General features: G+C 40.1%; 1 protein-coding gene across 2 annotated transcripts in view; it reads right to left on the minus strand.

Moving 5' to 3' along the window:
• DIAPH2 (diaphanous related formin 2) overlaps window positions 1–21,209 on the minus strand; it is a 353,946-nt gene that overhangs the window by 311,634 nt on the left and 21,103 nt on the right. The window contains exons 2-5 of one of the 2 annotated variants that reach the window (XM_087727708.1): window positions 20,693–20,725; window positions 18,334–18,510; window positions 12,306–12,410; window positions 8,642–8,662 (exon numbers count right to left, since the gene is read on the minus strand). In XM_087727708.1, the coding sequence (XP_087583834.1) occupies window positions 8,642–8,662; window positions 12,306–12,410; window positions 18,334–18,510; window positions 20,693–20,725 (336 nt within the window). The remainder of the gene's footprint in view (window positions 1–8,641; window positions 8,663–12,305; window positions 12,411–18,333; window positions 18,511–20,692; window positions 20,726–21,209) is intronic. The other variant, XM_087727709.1, reaches the window with a different exon arrangement.

Here is a 21,209-nt window from a genome sequence, read left to right on the forward strand (position 1 = left end):
CTCACTCCGTTATGCAGCGCTAGGGATTTGAACCGTGCCAAACTGCTTTCTGATCGACAAGGTCGGCATCTTAGCCGCTGAGCCACCAGGTCCCTTGTGAAATACGTACATAAATCACTAAATTGTCAAGAAGCAGTCCCTGAAAATAAACTTCCTGAAGTCAAACAGGCTTCCTCAACTCCCAGGGGAAACAAAAATTAAAATAAAATAAGGAAACAACACTTTGCAGCAAATCGCTACCACCTTTGCAATTATTATGCCATTTTTAAATACACAGTGGTTAATTCAAGCATTTCAATTCTTTCAAAATTGATAGTCTTGGGGAAAAAAGAGGGGGGGGTTCAAAATCCATTTTCAAAGCTTTCCACCTGTATATTCCCAACCACTAGCCACAGTTCAAAGTGGATAATTCTTAACAGGATTACTGTCTCACAATGTTATTTTTGCTTGCAGCCTACCTATCATTATAACTCCGTTCATCTTCTTTTGCTATAGACACGCTAATATAAAATGCTAAAGCTTGAACCTGTTTCTTTAATGCAGGATTCAGATGTAAGGAATCTGAGAAACGATTCCACCTCCAATTTTATTAGTTTGCTGCTTATCTCTAATGAAATGTACAAAAATGCTAAGAGCGGTACTTATTTTACACAGGAAGGAAAATATGTATATTTATATAACTGCACAATATTTCATTTGGGGTACATTACATCTGTTAAGATCTTCCTAGCATGGATTCACACATAGGAAAAAAACAAAAACCCTGAACCAATTAAATCAAAATTACGCCGATTGCTTCGTTAAACTATCTTCATTGTTGTTAGTTGCAAAGTCGTATCCAACCCATCGCGGCCCCATGGACAACGTTCTTCCAGGCCTTCCTGTCCTCTACCATCCTCCGGAGTCCATTCAAGCTCACGCCGACTGCTTCGGTGACTCCATCCAGCCACCTCATTCTCTGTCGTCCCCTTCTTCTTTTGCCCTCCATCGTTCCCAACATTAGGCTCTCCTCCAGGGTGTCCTTCCTTCTCATTAGGTGGCCAAAGTCTTTGAGTTTCCTCTTCAGGATCTGACCTAAAGAGCAGTCAGAGTGGATCTCCTCTAGGATTGACCGGTTTGATTGCCTTGCAGTCCAAGGGACTCGCAGGAGTCTTCTCCAGCACCAGAGTTAAAACTATCTTCACTATTATTAAAATATTCAACTTCTCTAATTCAAGTTACTAAAATAAATGCTTCAGACGTCTTGTGTTGTGCGCCACTAAATTCCATTTACAATTACTTCTCAGCACTTGGGGGACTGTAAATGAGAGTATAAAAGTGCAGCAATAGGTGTTATGTTAATCTAACTCATCTTTCCACAATATAAAAAATAACCTTCTAACCTCACTTAACCAAGTGGCTTAAAATAATATAAAGTTATCAGTGCTGGTAAAATATAACATAGCCCAAGGGAAGAAAAGATAAAGAAAAAAAGAAAAGAAAAATAAGAATCTCAACCTATTCATTTCAAGGATGAATTTTAAGGAAGAATCCTTTGATACTTGTGAGACCACCTACTGCCACTGGTAGCCTCCCACCATCCAGTACGATCCCACAGAGTTGGCCTCCTCAGGGTGCCGTCGGCCAGGCAGTGTTGGCTGGCGACCCCCAGGGGAGAGCCTTCTCTGTGGGAGCAGCTTGCCTTTGGAATGAGCTGCCCCCGGAACTTCACGTAATTCCCGACCTCCGGTCCTTCCGACGCACCCTAAAAAGTTGGCTTTTCCAGCAAGCCGTCCTGGCTTGAATAAAATAAATTATTAATTTTAATTGTTATTTTTAATTCAATTTCTAAATCTCATTGCAAATGTCTATTGGGGTTTTTGGGATATTCTATTTAATCTTTTAATTTTTGTAATATGTGTTTTTATGTTGTATGCCGCCCTGAGTCCTTTGGGAGAAGGGCGGCATATAAGTCCTGTTAGGAATATAATCTAACGGCTGGGTTGGCAATATATAAATCATGTAACAATGCTATACCTGTTTCTTTAAATCATTCTGTAAAATGTGATTGGTTGCTGTTTTCCTCAATCGGCCATAAGAGGGAGCCAGAATGACTGTTAGCTCTCTGCTTTTTAGATGCTGGGCTGATCTGATCTGAGTGTTTTGGAAGCTGACTGTTAGAAAGTGTCATGAGCTATTGTAAGTTTTGCAATTGCTAGCAAACTTTGAGTACCAGACTGTTTGTATGATTATATACTATGTTATTTGGATTATCCCTTAACTGAAAAGCATTGATGACTGACTGTCTTATCCATGTATGATTTGGACTGTTTGATGGACTCTGATACCTCTATTTCCATGAAAGTAAAAGCCTATTTAAACTGCAGTGTCTCTGTATGCTGGTTTGTGTGTTCTCCAACAAAACTCTCACAACGCTTCTCTGAACGTACTCGCTCTCCCAATGGGGAGCTTGCCTAACAAGTCCAATAAACCTGGGGGGAAAAAACCTGATCATTTGTCAACTGGGCCACCCAAGAAATATGAATCGGGCTATAAATTGCACTGAGATGTTGCCAAGAATCTGATGACTCACACAGATTTTATAAGAACATTAAGTGCCATGCTGCAGAGATCAATGTATCAATGTCATTTCACATCTTCCACTGCCAATCAGGTGCTTACAAGAAGCCACAAGCAGAAAATGAGTACCAGAAAGCCAACCACCAATGTTTCTCCAGAATTAATGTATTGTCTCATGAAGAATAGAAAAAAAAATAATTATGAAAAGAGACATTTAGAAACTAGGACTGCTTCTAGAAACCCATCATTTAAAAGAAGCTACTTAAAAGTGCTTACAAGCGACAGTTTGGTCTTGAATCGTGATGGCGAACCTACTCTTTTGGTACGAAGCACCATACCGGAATGGTGCCTGCTGCTCCCAGCAGGCACCGCTATGACCACACCAAGGCGTACCGGCCGGAACCCACCACTGCCTCCCAGGGTTCTTATTGTGAGGAAAATAGGAGGAGGGAAGTGTATTGGATATGATTGCTGCCTTCGAGTTATTTGTAAAAATAATAAAGGTGGGATACAAATAAATAAATAAAATTTACAGAACAACATTTGCAGAAGACTAGAAGTACAGCTCCATCCTAATTAATCCAGGCTACAGGTTCTAATCCTCACCCCTGTTTAATAGGAAGGAAAACATTTGTTTCATTCCAATTATTTACCCTTTGATTAAAAGTTACGGAAGGCCAAGATCGAGAGTCACTAAGATGTAGAGTCACTACATTTAGGCAAGAAAAATGAAATGTACAGGTACAGTATAGGTGGTACCTCGCTCAATAGTAGTAACCGTGAGAGGGATCTTGGAGTCCTAGTGGACAATCATTTAAATAGGAGCCAGCCGTGTGCAGCAGCTGCCAAAAAAGCCAACACAGTTCTAGGCTACATCAACAGAGGGATAGAATCAAGATTACATGAATTGTTAATACCACTTTATAAGGCCTTGGTAAGGCCACACTTGAAATACTGCATCCAGTTTTGGTCGCCGCAATGTAAAAAAGATATTGAGACTCTGGAAAGAGTGCAGAGAAGAGCAACAAAGAGGATTAGGGGACTGGAGGCTAAAACATACAAAGAACGGAACTTTGTTGGAATTGTGTATGTCTAGTTTAATGAAAAGAAGGACTAGGGGAGACATGATAGCAGTGTTCAGATGTCTCAGGGGTGGCCACAAAGAAGAGGGAGCCAAACTATTCTCCAAAGCACCTCAGGGTAGAACAAGAAGCAACGGGTGGAAACTAATCAAGGAAAGAAGCAACTTAGAACTGAGGAGAAATTTCCTGACAGTTAGAACAATTAATCAGTGGAAACAGCTGGCCTCCAGAGGTTGTAAATACTCCAACACTGGAGGTTTTTAAGAAGATAATTGGATAGCTATTTTTCTGAAGTGGTGTAGGTTTTCCTGCTTTAGCAGGGGGTTGGACTAGAAGACCTCCAAGGTCGCTTCCATCTCCTGTTCTGTTCTATTTTATGATGTAGACATGCCACCTAGATGTAGTAGTTAAGCTGTTTTATTGGGGGGGGGGTGTCTGTGAAGTCAACTGATTCATTTTGGGCTGATTATTCTCTTTCAGCCAAATTAACCTGACCTGGTTATAGCTGTAAAGAAAATGGGAAGGCGATCCATACTATGATTAACCTCTGGAAGACGTAGAATATAGAATATAGACGTAGAATTTTAATCTAAATTAGTCTAAACTAAGACTAACATAGCAATAGCAATAGCAGTTAGACTTATATACCGCTTCATAGGGCTTTCAGCCCTCTCTAAGCGGTTTACAGAGTCAGCATATCGCCCCCACAGTCTGGGTCCTCATTTCACCCACCTCGGAAGGATGGAAGGCTGAGTCAACCTTGAGCCGGTGAGATTAGAACCACTGAACTGCAGATAACAGTCAGCTAAAGTGGCCTGCAGTACTGCACCCTAACCACTGCGCCACCACATAGGCCACTGAATTCACTATGATAATTGTGCCAAGATATGGGGTTTTTTTTTTCCCCCTCCCAACTTAATTTAGTTAACTTTTACTGTAATATGCCTAACTTTTCAAGAGAGGCAATAAATTAAGAGACCTTAAATAATTCATATCAGTGAAAAAATAATATTGCAACTAACAGCAATTAAGAGCTTTATAATCAACTGATTTATTTTTCCTCCTTTGCATTCAGTCCTTGTTGATGATAAATTTATACTTTCAAACATGATCTGGGCTGCAGTTTCTAACTTCATTGACATTCCAAATTAGGCTTCAAAAGTATCCTTCCTTGCCGGAGGCTTTCCTGAAGCCTGGGGAGGGCAAAAAACTGGAAATTCAGAAATGATCCATTTCCGGCTTCCGGAGGGCCTCTGGGGAACCGGGGGGGGGGGCATTTTCACCCTCTCCAGGCTTCGGGAAAGCCTCCAAAGCCTGGGGAGGAGTCGCGCACACATGCACAGGTGGGCAGGGAGGACTGAGTGGGTGTGCGGGAGCAGGCAATAGTGCATGCACAATTTTGGCATGCCATAAGAAAAAGTTTTGCCAACACTGGCAGTGGTGGGTTCCGGGCAGTACGGCATGTTATGGACGTACCGGTAGTAGTCGGGACCAGCGGCGACCGTACCAGTACAGTGGCTTGTTTAGCCCGCCCACCCGCCCGCATTCTATACCTGTTTTTAAGGCAACCGGGACAATTGTGCAGGCACGCAGCGTGACCTCCGACGAGCGGCTGGGTGTCGCAGAGGCAGTGTAGTGTGCATGTGTGCACAGCACACATCGGGCACATGGGCATCACACATCCAGCGCATGCACAAACAGACCATCGAGCAGCGTACCGGTCGTGAAGCTAAGAGCAACCCACCACTGATCACGGGTATAGAGTCTCCTGCTTCAACCGGGAGTTGGATTAGAAGATCTCCAAGGTCCCTTCCAACTCTTATTCTCAAAGTATTTATAGTAGCCAGGGATGGCTCTGCTTTAGCTCGATAGTCACAACTGAATAAGCATGCCAGCCTATTCTTTTCTCTCTTTATCCATGGCAATATTTCAAGATATCCTACTCAAACCTGTTGGAGACTCTCGAGAAGCAAGGGCAGATGTTTCTAAACAAACAGTTTTCTTAAAATTTAATGTTTAGATTGAAAACTTGTGACGATGCCTCTGACACATATTTCCTATTCTTAGCCTTGCATTGACTCCCAAACTAGCTTTTTGGAATACTGCAAAATAAAATAATTCATTATTCACTACAATCCAACCATCACTTTGGCATTTTAATTTGCAGACTATTCCTCGCAATTGTGGGAACTGCTTTCATTTGGGGGCTTAATACTCTAATTTATTTTATTTATTAATCCACATTAATATTCCATTAAAGGGCTTTTAAGAGACTTACAATAAAAATGAGAACGCAAGTACACCAATCAAAAGCATTAATAAGATAAAGATATAACTCATTTCTATCTGATTAAATCCTTCTTAAACAACTGAAAACTCTTAAAACGATCTTCAAACGTTTTCTAAAAGCTAAAAGAGGGGCAGCTGACCTCAGGGTTGAAACACGGAAGAAGCTATGACCGAGAATGTAATTTTCCAGGCCCCAACCCTCTCATATGGCAGCATCTGAAGCATCTCCTCTCTGTTGTAACTTGGATCATCTTTCAACTACCCCATAATCCCTTGCGGGGTGGAGTCTGGGGAAATGAATGGAGCTAGCATAGTGTTTTATATATATTATATATATATATATTTTATATATTTTATATTATATATATATATACATTCGACCACCACTTAACAGCTGTGACCAGGGGGGCATTCGCCCAGGTTCGCCTGGTGTGCCAGTTGCGACCCTACCTGAATCGGGAGGCTCTCACAACAGTCACTCGGGCCCTTGTGACCTCTAGGCTGGAATACTGCAATGTGCTCTACATGGGGCTGCCCTTGAAGAGCATCCGGCGACTTCAGCTAGTGCAGAACGCAGCCGCGCGAGTGATTGCGGGTGCACCTCGATTCACCCGCATAACACCTATCCTCCGCGAGCTGCGCTGGCTACCTGTCGATCTCCGGATGCGCTTCAAGGTGCTATTAGTCACCCATAAAGCCCTACATGGCAGTGGATCTGGATACCTGAGAGACCGCCTTCTGCCAATTACATCCCTGCGACCAATAAGATCCCATAGATTAGGCCTCCTCCGCATCCCATCAGCCAGCCAATGTCGGCTGGCAACTACAAGGAGGAGGGCCTTCTCAGCAGTAGCCCCGACCCTTTGGAACGAGCTCCCCGTGGAGATTCGTACCCTCTCCACCGTCCAAGCCTTCCGCATAGCCTTGAAGAACTGGCTCGCCCGTCAGGCCTGGGGATAAGGATGCCTACCCCTCCCGAATGATGAATGTATGTTGCCTACTATTTTATTATATGTTGTATCTTAATGTCTGTATTCCCCCTCCCGGCTTTCTGTGAGCCGCCCTGAGTCCCCTCAGGGAAAAGGGCGGCCTACAAATTCTAATAAAACCATAAAACCATATATATATATATATATATATATATATATATATATATATATGTGTGTGTGTGTGTGTGTGTGTGTGTGTGTGTGTGTGTGTGTGTGTGTGTGTGTGTGTGTGTGTGTGTGTATGTGTATGTGTATGTGTATGTGTATGTGTATGTGTATGTGTATGTGTATGTGTATGTGTATGTGTATGTGTATGTGTATGTGTATGTGTATGTGTATGTGTATGTGTATGTGTATATATATATATATATATATATATATATATATATATATATGCAGTGCTATCTTCATTTTAGATGTCAAAAGGGTTTTGTGACTACCGCTGTTTCTTTTCTGTGGGAGACGGGTCCAAATGGCTCTTTGAGTGTTTGAAGTTGCCGACCGAGTGTTTAAAGTTGGATTTGCAAAGTACTTTAAATTCCTGGTTGCATGTATGCTATCCAGAGTTACTTCATCTAGAAAAGTAGACAGAACTGGGAGTGGAGTTAAAGACATCATCAGCTTAGAATCCCTGAGTTCCCACAAGCACTCCAAGTCCAAACTTTTCTGAATTCCGTTGACCCTTATCCATCAATTTATTTTATTTGGTATTGAACTTTAGTTGATTGGATTCTTACGTATGTATAGGATTAAATGCATCTTCTATTATACAATTGCTCCTGATTCTCTGTGCCTAGCAACAAGTTACTTTTCGAATCCCGCCTAAAGTCTCATAAATTGCTACCTAAAGTTGCTATGAAATGCACCCATGCATTTTCCCTTACCAAAATTTGGGATCCAAATCAAGAGTGCATGCTTTACCTTTCAGCTCTTAAATCTAATGATTTTGGGTCCCCTACAATATGTAATCCATTAGAGTTCCAAATAGCATTCTCAATCAAATAAGAATGTGAGGCTAGAGGTTCCTCAAAGTTCCAATTTATTAGAGAAGCCATGTTGGCACATCTGGGAAAACCCGAGTCTGATCCCCAACCAGTTGAAAGTTCAAGACCCTGCCCAGCACCCACAGGTCCGTCACATGGTCCAGCCATTGTCCAGAGGAAGATTCCTCCCAGTTATGCCACTCCAGGAGCAAGTTGACCTTGGTTCACTTAGAAAGAACATTATTTTGATTACATACCTCCCATGCACCATGCAATTACCTTTCCCAGTTTCCCACAGTAGAATATATGGCAGGCTTGAGGGCCACTGTAAAAGATGGCTTCCAAGCCTGATACCGTTCTTATATCAGCACACCACAAATAGCAAAATAAATAGAACTAGTTAGTGATCAATCAGTCAGTTTAAGAATGGAACTGATTTGTATTAGTCTTGACAGTCTCAATTCATCCAATTCTCAATTATCCCCTCTCTCAGGGCTTCATTTGTATTTAAGAGGCCATAGATTTGTCACAGGAAAATTGGGATACAATTACTTAAATTCGATTTCATATTACCCTAATTTGTTTTTTTAGGCCAGAATTATATACAGAAGATGAATCTACTACAGCGAATTAAAGAGACCTACAAATAGTCACTATGCGGTATAATACAAACGATCTATTTTTACTGGTGTTATATCATGCATTTGAAGTTAAGACAGACAAGAGATAATATACTCACCGGAACTTTGCTTCCAATTATCTGCATGCAGTGATCAACGCAGAGAAGTGAGAGCAATGAACAGAAACAAAAAAAGAAACAAAAAAAAAGGTACAATAAATAAGCTGAAGCATTTCACACAACCAACCAAGTGTTTAGCATTTAGTAAATTGTTAAAAGATGTTTAAAATTAAAAGAGAAATATTCATAAGCAAGCAAGTCCAAGAACTATAAAAAGAGATACTTTAATTGCACATATCCATAACAGTTTAATATAACAAAAGAGGACTTGTTTGATTAAGAATACAGTGTGTATTAGTGCATGCAAAAAAAAAAAAGAACAGTGGAGAATTCATTAGGCACACATTTTCTTTTTCCTGAGAAAAAAAGCTTGTTACAGGTTAGACAGCAGCTGCAAGCAGACTAAATTGCAGTGGTATTTTTATTATGTTTTCACCTTAAAATTTAAGCAGCTCTCTGTTTTCATTCAGTGCATCTACCTAGAATGCCAGTCATAATAAAGAGTTAATTAATTATGATATAGGATTTCTACGTTCCCACCTTTTGAAAACAAGGTGATTAGAGCTACAAGATAATTGTCCCTTTTTGCAATTATCACACCAAAGGGCTCACAACAGGAGAAAATTGTGCTGCTGACTTAATTCTAGACCTGATTTCTAAAGAGAATAAATAAAAGAAAGATGCATTTCGAAACATGAGAAAGAACAGCAAAAAAAAATGGAGAATGGAATGAGCCAATCTTAATCTATCTATCTCCATCTCCAGTCTCCATCTCTCTGCCTTCTGTTTGTCTATTGTGGTACAAAGAGATGTTTTATTCATCGTAAGTCTAGCAGCATCCTGGGCAAATTGACACAAAGCTAGCTATAGCTTCAAGGAAACATCTGTACAACTTCCTGTTATATGATAATGGCTGGTGGGACAACATTTAAGAAGCTATAGATATGAGCCAGATTTCACTTCTATCATCTTCTTCAAAGGTTCTAGCAGAATATAGTAATAATAGTGCTTCCGAACTGTTAGGTTGGCAGAAACTTGGACAAGTAACAGGAGCTAACTCTGTTATGCGGTGTTTGGGATTCGAACCACTGAACCACCGACTTTTTTGATCAACAAGCTCAGCGTCTTAGCCTCTGAGCCACCGCATCCGCAACTGGTACCTACCTACACTCTAACTTGAACGGTTGGAAATGATTGCTTTCCCACGATAGATTTGCCATTGTCATTCTTTTTCTATCAAATCTAATGAGTGAAATTATACACTTGTATGAATGAGATGGAAGTTAAGGATGATTTACAATTCGAGAAGCCTAGGCGGTGATATCATATAAATAGAGGAGGTTTCTTATTTCCTGCTTTTATTTATGTTTACTTCTTTGTCCTGTTTTTGCCCTTTGCATAATGATGCCTACCCAAAAAGGTACCAGCCTGATGGATATTAATTCATGTACACATGTAGAGTTGAGTGTACTATTAAAACGCCTGCATGCGTTCAACTTTGCATCGAGAGTTGCTGTTCCCTGTTTACAAACAAGCCGAGCAAACACATGCATAATCTCATTTATGAGTTTGCTTTCATATATAATACATGAGTATTCATATAGCGTTATCTCCATTCTGCATTCTGATTTAGTTTCGTTAGAGTTTTTACTCTAATTCTGCCTTTAGGTATTTGAGAAAGGGAACGGAATGCGCAAGCTCGCGTTTCCCAAATCACCTTAACTACCAAACAATTACTTCAGCACAAAACTGAGTAAAGATTTTGAGGGTTTTCGAAGTAACGAAAAGCCCTATCCATCTCATAATTCTGTCTAAAACAAGCTAGGGGCAAAAGCACTTATCAGTGGAAACATATTTCTGCCCTCGGATAGCCAAGCAAATTGAAGGATGTGAAATCTATCCATTTTGGTTGTGGTACCAGCTTATTAAAAAAAAAATGTTGCCGAAAAGATGAAGAAGAGAAACTCTTGCTGCTGTTTTCATCCTACAAAGTTTCCTACTTGGATTGCTAGTTTGGTGTAAAGATAAAGGCTCCCCTCACACGTATGTGAAGGTCGTTCCCAATTCTAGGGGGTGGTGCTCATCTCCGTTTCAAAGCGGAAGAGCCAGCGCTGTCTGAAGACGTCTCCATGGTCATGTGGCCGGCATGACTAAATGCCAAAGTAACACGGAACACTGTTACCTTCCTATCAAAAGTGGTTCCTATTTTTTCTACTTGCATTGTTACGTGCTTTCAAACTGCTAGGTTGGCAGAAGCTGGGAGCTCACTCTGTTACGCGGCACTAGGGATTCAAACCGCCAAAGTACTGTCCTTTTTGATCGACAAGCTGAGTGTCTTAGCCACTGAGCCATCACATCCCTTAGTTAGGTGTAGCAAAAGCTATTTCGCATATAGGATGACAACTGAGAAAGCCTACTCAATCCTAAGTAGTTCGAGCTAGATATTATCAGGATCAACTGTGTCACTTTCGATACCGTGCCATTTTTTTTCTCCATCAATACAGGAGAACATTACAGTAGGTACGACCACAATCGAGCCCCAAATTTATGTTGCTACGTGAGACAAATGTTTAGTGAGTTTTGCTCCATCTTTCTTGCCACAATTGTTAAGGCAATCGTTATAGTTGTTAAAATTAGTGACCCGGTTGTTAAGTGAATTTGTCTTCCCCATTGACTCAGCTTGTTAGAAGGTTACAAAAAGGGGATCCCAGGACACTGCAACCGTCATAAATATGAGTCAGTGGTCAAACGTCTAAATTTTGACCACGTAATTACTGGGATGCTGCAATGATTGTAAGTGTGAAAAACGCTCATAAGTCGCTTTTTTGGCACACATCCCCATCGCTGACCTATTCCATACAATTCCACAGCCAAGAAACTTTATTGGCCTGGTCTACAAGTACAACTTGTTTCAAAGCATTGAAAAAAAAATATGTTTCCGATTTGAGTTCAACACAACCAAACCGACAACGGACTGCTTCATTGGGCCACGAATGGCGTTTGCTGCTTGGCCTTGTGATCTGGACTTTAAAGCAACCAATTAGACTAAAAAAGCCCATTTGCAAAAGCTACTTTACAAAGAAAGCACTGCTTGCACAATGCTTGCAGGGTTTTGTGTAACTGTCCTAACCATCGAATTCCTCTGAGTTGAACATCACAAGACAGGATAGGAAACACCCCAAGAAAGCGTGGGAAAACGAAATCATTGATCCCAGCAGTTTTTATTTTAGAAATAGCACCCAATTTATAGCATCAGTCAACAAGAAAGCAGTTAGGAAAGATATGTTTTCACTTTAAAGTCAGAAAAGTCTGTTTTTTTTCTCTCTCTCTTTCTGCTATCATATGCATGCAAGAGACTCTGTGGAAAAAGCTTGATAATTATTCCAGAGCAGTGGATTTAAAATACTTATTGGTTTACTGTAAGGAGAGAATCATGTTTCAAATTGACTATCCGGTTGTGAGATACGCAGTACATTCTAATTAAGGCTTTTATCTGCCCTTGAAGGCATTTTAAAGGATTTCAGGAAGAAAGCTTTGTAGGTGCTCTTAATAATGATAAACGGAAAGCAGAAATTTTGGAGATTTGAGTTGAAAACTGCAGATGTGGTTAAGAGTATTAGTCTGACCTATCTTGGGAAGCGAGGAAGGCAGAAACTCTACTCACAGATTTGGCAGTTGCGGAAATGTACTGGACAACCATTTCGCGTTTCGTGGTCAAATCTTTATTCCGTAAAGGAGCTTTTCGTTCTTCATTTAGATTCATGTCTTCCTATAAATAAATAGGCATAACGTTGCCAAGATTGGATTATTATGTCATAGTTTTACTTAATCTTCATGACTGCAGATGCTAAGAATTGCTCTACATCTAGGCAAAATGTAGCGTTGACTGGTTTACTTGAGACAGGCGATATTCCTCATCATTATCCTAAGCTATTAGTTTATGGAAACAGCTTTCATGCACACTTCAAACTCTTCTCTCTCTCTTTTTTTTAGCCCCCATATCATAACCAATGCCAAGACCAGAATTAGCACAGGGCCAGGAAGAGATACGTGTCTCGGCTCAAAAATTGTTGCAACAAGTCATCAAAAAATATTTATTCCAACAGAAATTGAGAATGGGTGGAAAAAAGTATGAGGATGGAAGGCAGTTTCTCTTCTACCCCGTTAATTGTTGTGGTCCGCCAGTAGCCAGAGGAGCTGGTGGCAGACTCAAACAGGAAGAAGGAACCTGGGCCAGTCCTAGAGTCTGGGGAAGGCTCTGATGAGGGCTCTGCATTGGAGGCAGAGAGGGGGCCAGGGCCGTCCAACAGTTATCAGCTGCCTTCAGAGTCAGAGGTCATTGGGGCAGAAGAACAGCTGGAGCCTGTTCCCGATGTGCGCATACGCAGAGCAGCCAGGAGAAGGGAACAGTTAAAGTACAAGGGCTGACTCAGGAATAAGGCCACAGGTGGACGGAGAATGGACCCTCCCATAGGGAATAAAGAGGAGGGAATAAGACGAGTGGAGTTTGCAGGAGACAATTAGTTCGCTTAATTAGTGTGAAGAAGTCTCAGAGACTCCTTGCCAAGTATTTCCTTGTATAGCATTGTGTTTGGAAGATATTGACCTGGCAGCTCTCCAAGCCTGATAAGGTCTGTGGTTGTAAATTCACCCTTGAAATACTGTTTGCCGGGACTTTGCTGGATGTGAATGAGAGGAATTCACATTAGCTTAATAAAAAGGGTTTTTTGTCAGGACAAGGAGTCAGTTTCGTGATTTTGTGAAGCCTAGGTCAGAATATTAATTTGCACATTAAAGCAGTGGACAAGATTTTGGAAACAGTGTTACTATAACTTGCATTAAACATGGCTCCCAAGATTGTCTTTTGGGAGAACGAATCCCAGATTTTACAATACTTACCACTTAGGAATGATTATGATAAACATAATTTAATGCCAAGCATACATTCCAATCCGTCTTAAATGTAAGCAGCATATATAATGTGTGCAGACACTTGCACACACATAAAAATACACAGTACATATAAGTTTTGTTTACATAAGAGTTTCAATCAGTCTTAGACCAGTAGAAGCAATGTGTCCATTGATGCTTGAATACTATCTTAAGACACAGTAAATAAAATTTAAGACAAAACTGAAATAGGTTTATAAAACAACTTGTCTAGAAATCCATTTGGAGTAAAGTGCAAATGGATCAACTTATCTCTAGGTTATAAAGTAATATCTAAAATTTATATAAAATGTGATCATATTAAATGAGAAAAAATGTTAATATCAAAGACTAGGTAGTATATGTGTAGATAATATCTAGATTCATAGTATCTATGTATCTAGAGATACTACATTTTATAACAATAGCAATAGCACTTATATACCAGTTTATAGTGTTTTACTATACATTACTATATGTATGCATGTATGTATATGTGTGTATGTATGCATGCATGTATGTATGTATGCACGCATGCATGCATGCATGTTTACACACATACACTATATTACTGCCCTTTCTAAGCAGTTTACAGAATCAGCATATGGTCCCCAGCAATGTGGCCCTTGGAAGGATGGAAGGTTGAGTCAACCTTAAGCTGGCCAGAATCAAACTCCTGGCTGTCAGCAGTCGGCAGAACTTGCCTGCAATACTTCACTCTAATCACTGTGCCACCATGGCTCTTTAGCTAATAAATTAGCTGTTACATCTTCGGAAGCTGAGATAAGTGGGGAGGAAGAACAGCTGGGGCCTGTTCCAGATGTGCATATGCACAGAGCTGTTAGGAAAGGAGAACAACAGAGGACAAGGAGTCAACTTGGGACGCAACGCACACGTGGATGCTGAATGGCCCCCTGGCTGTGGAATAAATAGAAGGAAAGGGGAGTGGTGGTTGTAGGAGACAACAGTTTGGATTTCTGAAGATTTGGCTCATCTTGTTTCGTGCCACAGAGACTGCTTGCCAGAACTTAATTTGCAGCCTTTCGTCTGGGAGCTCACGGCCTTGACATTATCGCAAGGTCTGTAATGCAATTAACGGTGGGTAAATGCAATTAATTCAGAAGAGGAAAATAAAGAGGGGGGGGTTGTGACAAGGAGTCTGTTTCTTGTTTCTGCTAAGGTTTCTGCTAAGGCTGCTAAGGCTGGGTCAGAACAGGGAGAGTGTGACATTTGGCAAGAGAAAAAAGGCTTGTGAATTCTAGTTTATTAAAAACCATTTCAGAGTTTTTTAAAAGAACAGAATTCGTCAGAAATCTAAATTTATGTGGCACGAAATCACGGGCTGGATGGCTCCAAAAAAACAGGGAGTCCATCCAAAGTGTCACATTGCAACATCTGTTAACTAAAATAGACTCTTGTTTGTCTTTTCAAGCATGCTTTGAGAGGGGAGTGATTGCAATGGCTTCACTACTTGGGATTCTTCAGCTCCGTCACATGTACAACCGCACACGACGTGGGATACGGAAGTCCCAGGAAATTCACGAGAACGTATTCACTCTCATGAAAAGCAAGTAGCTCAAACAGCCTAATTGCTTGCTTAAATAATACAGGGCCCCGCATTTCCACTACATTACGGCCCATTAAAATGGAAAAGCAAGTTGATGCTTGACTTCTTGTGGCATATGACCACTCATCCGTATGATTTTTCTTGGCATCAATATTGCAGCGGTTTGCCAATGTCGTGTTTTCTGAGTGTTGTAGGCGATCATCCCTGGTATTTTGCTGGTAGTCTCCAGCCAAGGACTAACCACAAACACACAGAGACAGTTGCCAAGGCAGACAAGCTTGGCCAACAACCACTGTCAGCCGAGGCTCTTGACTCCAAACAAGAGAACAAATAAACCTCCAATATGTTACTGCCTGCAAGATAGCAAGCAGAGCTTAATCCAGGGATAACAACTGAAGGTGTCCAATGATTATCATGAAAATATCTCATAAAACTTTCACAAAAGGGTCCTTTTTTAAAGAAAGAAAGAAAGAAAGAAAGAAAGAAAGAAAGAAAGAAAGAAAGAAAGAAAGAAAGAAAGAAAGAAAGAAAGAAAGAAAGAACAAAAGAACGAAAAAGAAAGAAAGAAAGAAAGAAAGAAAGAAAGAAAGAAAGAAAGAAAGAAAGAAAGAAAGAAAGAAAGAAAGAAAGAAAGAAAGAAATCTGGCCTTGAAGGAACAGCAACCTACACAAAATAAAAACAGCAAAATAACACCTAATCCTTAAAATACTGTTTTTAAAGGCTTGAACATTATAGACCAAAACCTGTACACTGCCATCCTCAACATGGTGAACTCTTCCCAGTGTGACGAAGATTGACTCAGCCTTACAACTTCCCGAGGTGGGTAAAATGAAGACCCAGACTGTTGGGGGCAGTAGGCTGACTCTGTAAACTGCTTAGAGAGGGCTGTAAAGTGGTAAATAAGTTCAAGTGTTATTAGTCTTCCTTCCTTCCTTCCTTCCTTCCTCTCTCCCTCCCTCCTTCCTTCCTTCCTTCCTTCCTTCCTTCCTTCCTTCCTTCCTTCCTTCCTTCCTTCCTTCCGTTAGAATGCAGTATTGCAGGCTAATTCTGTTGACTTCCAGCAGTTCAATCCTGATGGGCTCAAGGTTGAATCAATCTTCCATCCTTCCGAGGTGGGTAAAACCGCTTTGAGAGAACGCTGTGAAGCACTGTAAAGTGGTATATAAGTCTAACTGCTATTGCTAACTGATGCAAGTTGTATCTTTTGCAACCCCCTACATCGTTTGAGCCATAACATCATTAAGCAATTGACGGCTTTTGCACAAATGTTATCAATCAGGCCAAAATCATAAATCCATACAAGTAGCAGAATGTCAGTTTGCAAGATTATTGTGCAAATTAGGTAAAATCTCCAGGATATGCTATTTTCTGATGAAGTGGACATTCCTGAGTAATATTCATTCACTCTCCCCCTTTAAAGCAAGACTTCACAGTGGATGGGATATTTTGTAATTTTACAATGTTGCTTTACATTTTTGAAGAAAATGTTTTAATCTTAAATTATTCGATTTTAATGTTTTATTATATTGATTAAACTGTACATGGCCCCTCTATGAAGTAACTGGCTAGTTAAGAAGTTTGATATATAAAGAAATAAAGACGCCACAAGGAAATAAAGCATAGGGTTTGAACAGCAGCAGTCGTAATCAACAAATGCCCGCTTATAAAATTGTGGTTCACAATGCAATTGTTGTTATGGTGATAAGCTTCAACATGTTTTGTTCAAAAAAAAAAATGAACCGAAGAACAGGACTTCATATTAATCCTTTATACCTCTGCTAAAATGGACTACAGCCTGATAATATATATCCCATAATAAATGTATTGGTTGCTTTTCTTTTCGCTGCAACATCACATAACTTGGTGATGAATACTATGAAGGGGTGCTTTTAAATCTTTGTAATCTTCCTGACAAAATTCTTAATAACTTCCATTAGGAAATAATGGAAATAAGGTTTGTTTATCAAATGGCTTTCATTTTCAAAACTACTTTCACTCACTGAATTCGTTCCATACCCATCAGTCCTCTAACCATGACTGAGCATTTTGAGTTGCAAACTATTAGTGGCTAATTAGAAACTATTGAAAAATTGGCTTTATGGGATAAGACATGATCAAGCTATTACACACAATTACGTGGCCACTGAGAAAGATGAAAATGTCATAAGGGCTGTCTATTAGCATTTTTATTTGAAGCAAAATGGGCTTTCTAGCCCTCTACTCAAGGAAGCCAATGTCAAAGCCCAGTTAGAATCCTCCATTCTCAAACCATCATCTTTTAATTAGTGATTTCACTTTTCTTAGGGAAAGGAACTTTTTCATTGAGAAATTTGATAGACCAGAGGTTGGCAACCTGCAGCTCTGGAGCCGCATGTGGCTCTTTCATCCCTCTGCTGCGGCTCCTGGTTGCCGGTCAGCTCCATAATTGATAGGACTATCGGTTAGGTCAGGTTAAGGAAAAAGGAAGAGACTCTATGGTGGGGGAACCAGACTTCCGGTTGGCTCCAAAATTGAACAGGGGGCTTCTGGTTAGGACCTTTATGGTTCTTTGAGTGTTTAAGGTTGCCGACCCCTATGATAGACCAATGGCACAAAACTCTCATACAATGTTCGTAATGTAGGCACACGTCCATTGCAGAGGTGGGTTCCTACCAGTTCGCACCTATTCAGTAGAACTGGTTCGTCAAATCTACCAAACCGGTTAGAATAGGTTCCACCAATGGACCCAGAAAGCAGGCCACACCTACAGAAGAGGTTCCAAAAAAATTTGAAACCCACCACTGGTCCTTAGATATGATTATTCTACACTATCATGCTCATATTTATAAAACTCAGTGCCTCTGTGAAAGGTAAGGAGGACTACTGCGTTTGCGGTGCAATCAGAACATTGCGTGTGTTGAAGTTGTTTTAACGTAAACCAAAGATGCCTTTAAAAAAACAAGTTTACATCATATTCTGATGCATGCCAGTGCTGTGTGTGAGGTAATTTAAGGTGGTTCTGACAAGTGTCGTCGGCATCTTCATATCCGGTCACATGGGCGACAAGCCACTCCCATCCGGTCACATGGGCGGCAAGCCACTCCCATCCGGTCACATGGGTGGCAAGCCACTCCCACAAAGGAATCCGCACCCATAGAGTTGGTTCGAACAATTTTTGAAACCCATCACTGGTCCATTGAGAATATTAAAACTTACCATCATCTTCTCAAACAGGTCCATAACCTCTTTTTCCGATAAATTCGTTGAACGTTCATCAAACAGTGGCTGTGCCACTGGCAATTCGTTTATAGAGGCCGGTGAGTCGATGGGATGCTGGATAAGTAGCCTCTCCTTTTTGACTCCAGATTTCCTAAAACTAGTTAATCTGTCCCGCTGCAAAAAGAAAATAAATATTCTTAAACGGTGATGTCTAGGAGAAAACGCATCGACACGTTGCTTCACATGCTAACGACACAGGAATGATCATGCCCAAAAATTAAGCCATACCGCTTATTTCTGAGACTGTACTTGATGTGTTTTGTTTTACCTAATTGTGGTGACTGGAGAGAATCAGGATAAGTGGTTTATTAAAATAGAGAATCTCCAGATCTGGAACCAGGTAACTCTTGAAGCAAGAAAAGCTAAATTTAAACTGAGCCAATCCTTATTCTGCATCTATTTCTTCTGCTATTAAGGCACAATTTGACTGAGATTCTAGAAGCACATTGTTCTCTGAAGTCTTTCAGGCCAATACTAAAGCCCACTTTCTTGTATAAAATTAAAACAAGGTATTTAAAGAAAGAACACTTAGATTTTGAGAACATTTTTACATATCTAACACTTTAGTTTTGTTCTTACATAATCACAGTGCACTCGGCTTCAGCTGCAGAGACATACCTCACCATCTAAAAGGGGCATCATTTCCATAAACTGGTTAACTGGAGAATGTTTAATAAGCTGAATAGAAGTTCTTTTTGTAAGGCCTGAAGCAAGGCATTTTTAAGGCCCTCCGTGATATAAGTACAGTCTCAACGCAGAAACAAATCAGCTGTAAAGATGCCTTACATGAGATAAAGTTACATGCTCCATCACATTAGTTGAAGATAACATTAAGAAGCGCAATGTTGCAGGCAAAGGGCCTTAATCTATTGTTTCTCTCAGCACTACATGCATGCCTGGTTATGTATTAGTAGAAAAGAATCTATTTTTGCGTTTGCTTAGCTGGAATACGTTCAGTAAAACGAGGGTCAGCAAAAGGTGGGAGCCCATTTGGATGATGGGAAACCTTCATGAGATGAATGAGGTGGGTGCAGCCTGGTGAAGTTCAGTAGGATTTTACTGGAACAAACTATGGATTGCAATACATCCAATGCTCACGTTAGAGTGCAAAAGTGCAGCAATGGGTAAATTCCTTCCAAGAAGGTATGGATTTATAGTATGTGTTGAATCGGAGATAGAGGTGTGTGGGTTTTTTAATAAGCAGGTCAGCCGTAGCCAGGGTGGATTTGATTTAAATCGAGCTGATTTAAATCACGATTTAAATCACTAGTAAAAAGGTTTGGTTTAAATCAACTCGATTTAAATCACAACTTTTAAAGAGCAATTTTCATCTCTGTCCCACAGCGGCTCACCGACCGTCCCAATATTGCAGAATATACAGCCTCATGCTACAAAACTAAGCTCCATTTCATGCCGAATAAACTAATTTATTAATGTATCTTAAATAGAAAACTATTTTTGCTCCAAAAGCATTTTATTAAAATAAATTTGCTAAAAATGAAAAGGAAAATCCAATTTAAATTTTAAAAAAATCCAATTTAAATTTTAAAAATCTGGTGTTTTTTTTTTTAAATCATCAATTTTTATCCACCCTGGTCATAGCTAAGGGTGCCATAATTGCCATGCAGGCAGCACAGATTTTTGGAATCAGAATACAACATAATATCAGACGACTTTATCTACTTCCCTGTCAGGTACTATGGATTTAATAGCTGCCAGCTGATGTAAGGTTATAAACTGTAAGCTGATGCAATGTAAGGCTGACGCAATGAGGTGTCTATATATAGGTGGCCATTAGAGGGCGTTTCTCTTTCTCTCTCATCGTGTATTTCATTTCTCTCCCTGTGTCTGTAGCTGAGTGGAAAGGGATTTTCATCTCCCTGTATATGTCTGTATATATTTGTTTATAAACCACTATTAATTGTCTAAAGGGTCTGTGTATTGTGTGCTGTGTTTTGCTCCTGGGTTTATCTCATAATATAATAGTCACACTATGAAATCTCTGACATTCTCATTTTAGAAGACTAGTTAAAATTATATCAACACATGGAAGGCTGGGCTGGGACTCAGATCTTAATTTTGATCTGTCATGGAGACCAATTTAATTTCAAGATTTCCCTGGAATATAAATTCTCACTGGTTGGAGGTGACAGCTTGTGACCCTAGTGTAAGAGCCAGTTAGGATGTTAGTGGTTATTAATAGGAGCCCATCATACATCTCTATTTATTATTAAGGTTATGCAATATACTGTAAGCGACATGCACTAGAAGACAAACCCACATATGAGAATCTTACCACGTCATCTGCCAAAGTTTTTATCTGTAGATTCTATTCAAATCAAGAAGACAAGAAAATGTGTGTTACCTAGCGTGAATTAAATGTAGAGATCCCTCTTTTCATTTGCATTGAAACTTTTTTTTTCTTATTTTCTCACTAAATATCAGCCTCAGAGGGTATCAACCCTCTTGCTATCACAGAAGCTTACATCCAAAACGGGCCGCATGGAGACTCCTGGGAGGGGAGGGGCAAGGTGGGAGGGAGGGGTGGGCAGGGCCAGACACGGGTGGGATTTGGAGGTGAGCTACAGGTTCTTCCGAATCCGGGAAAACCTGTAGCAGCCCACCCCTGCACAGAACTATCGCTAGCTATATATATATATATATATATATATATATATATATATATATATATATATATATATATATATATATATATATATATATATATATATATATATATATATATATATATATATATATATATATATATATATATATATTCGCTGTTGCTCAATTGTACATATATATGTACA

This window comes from Thamnophis sirtalis, unplaced genomic scaffold (assembly GCF_051295495.1).
Source record: "Thamnophis sirtalis isolate CommonGarterSnake01/CBP01778 unplaced genomic scaffold, rThaSir2_p1.2 scaffold_13, whole genome shotgun sequence".
Classification (NCBI taxonomy): domain Eukaryota; kingdom Metazoa; phylum Chordata; class Lepidosauria; order Squamata; family Natricidae; genus Thamnophis; species Thamnophis sirtalis.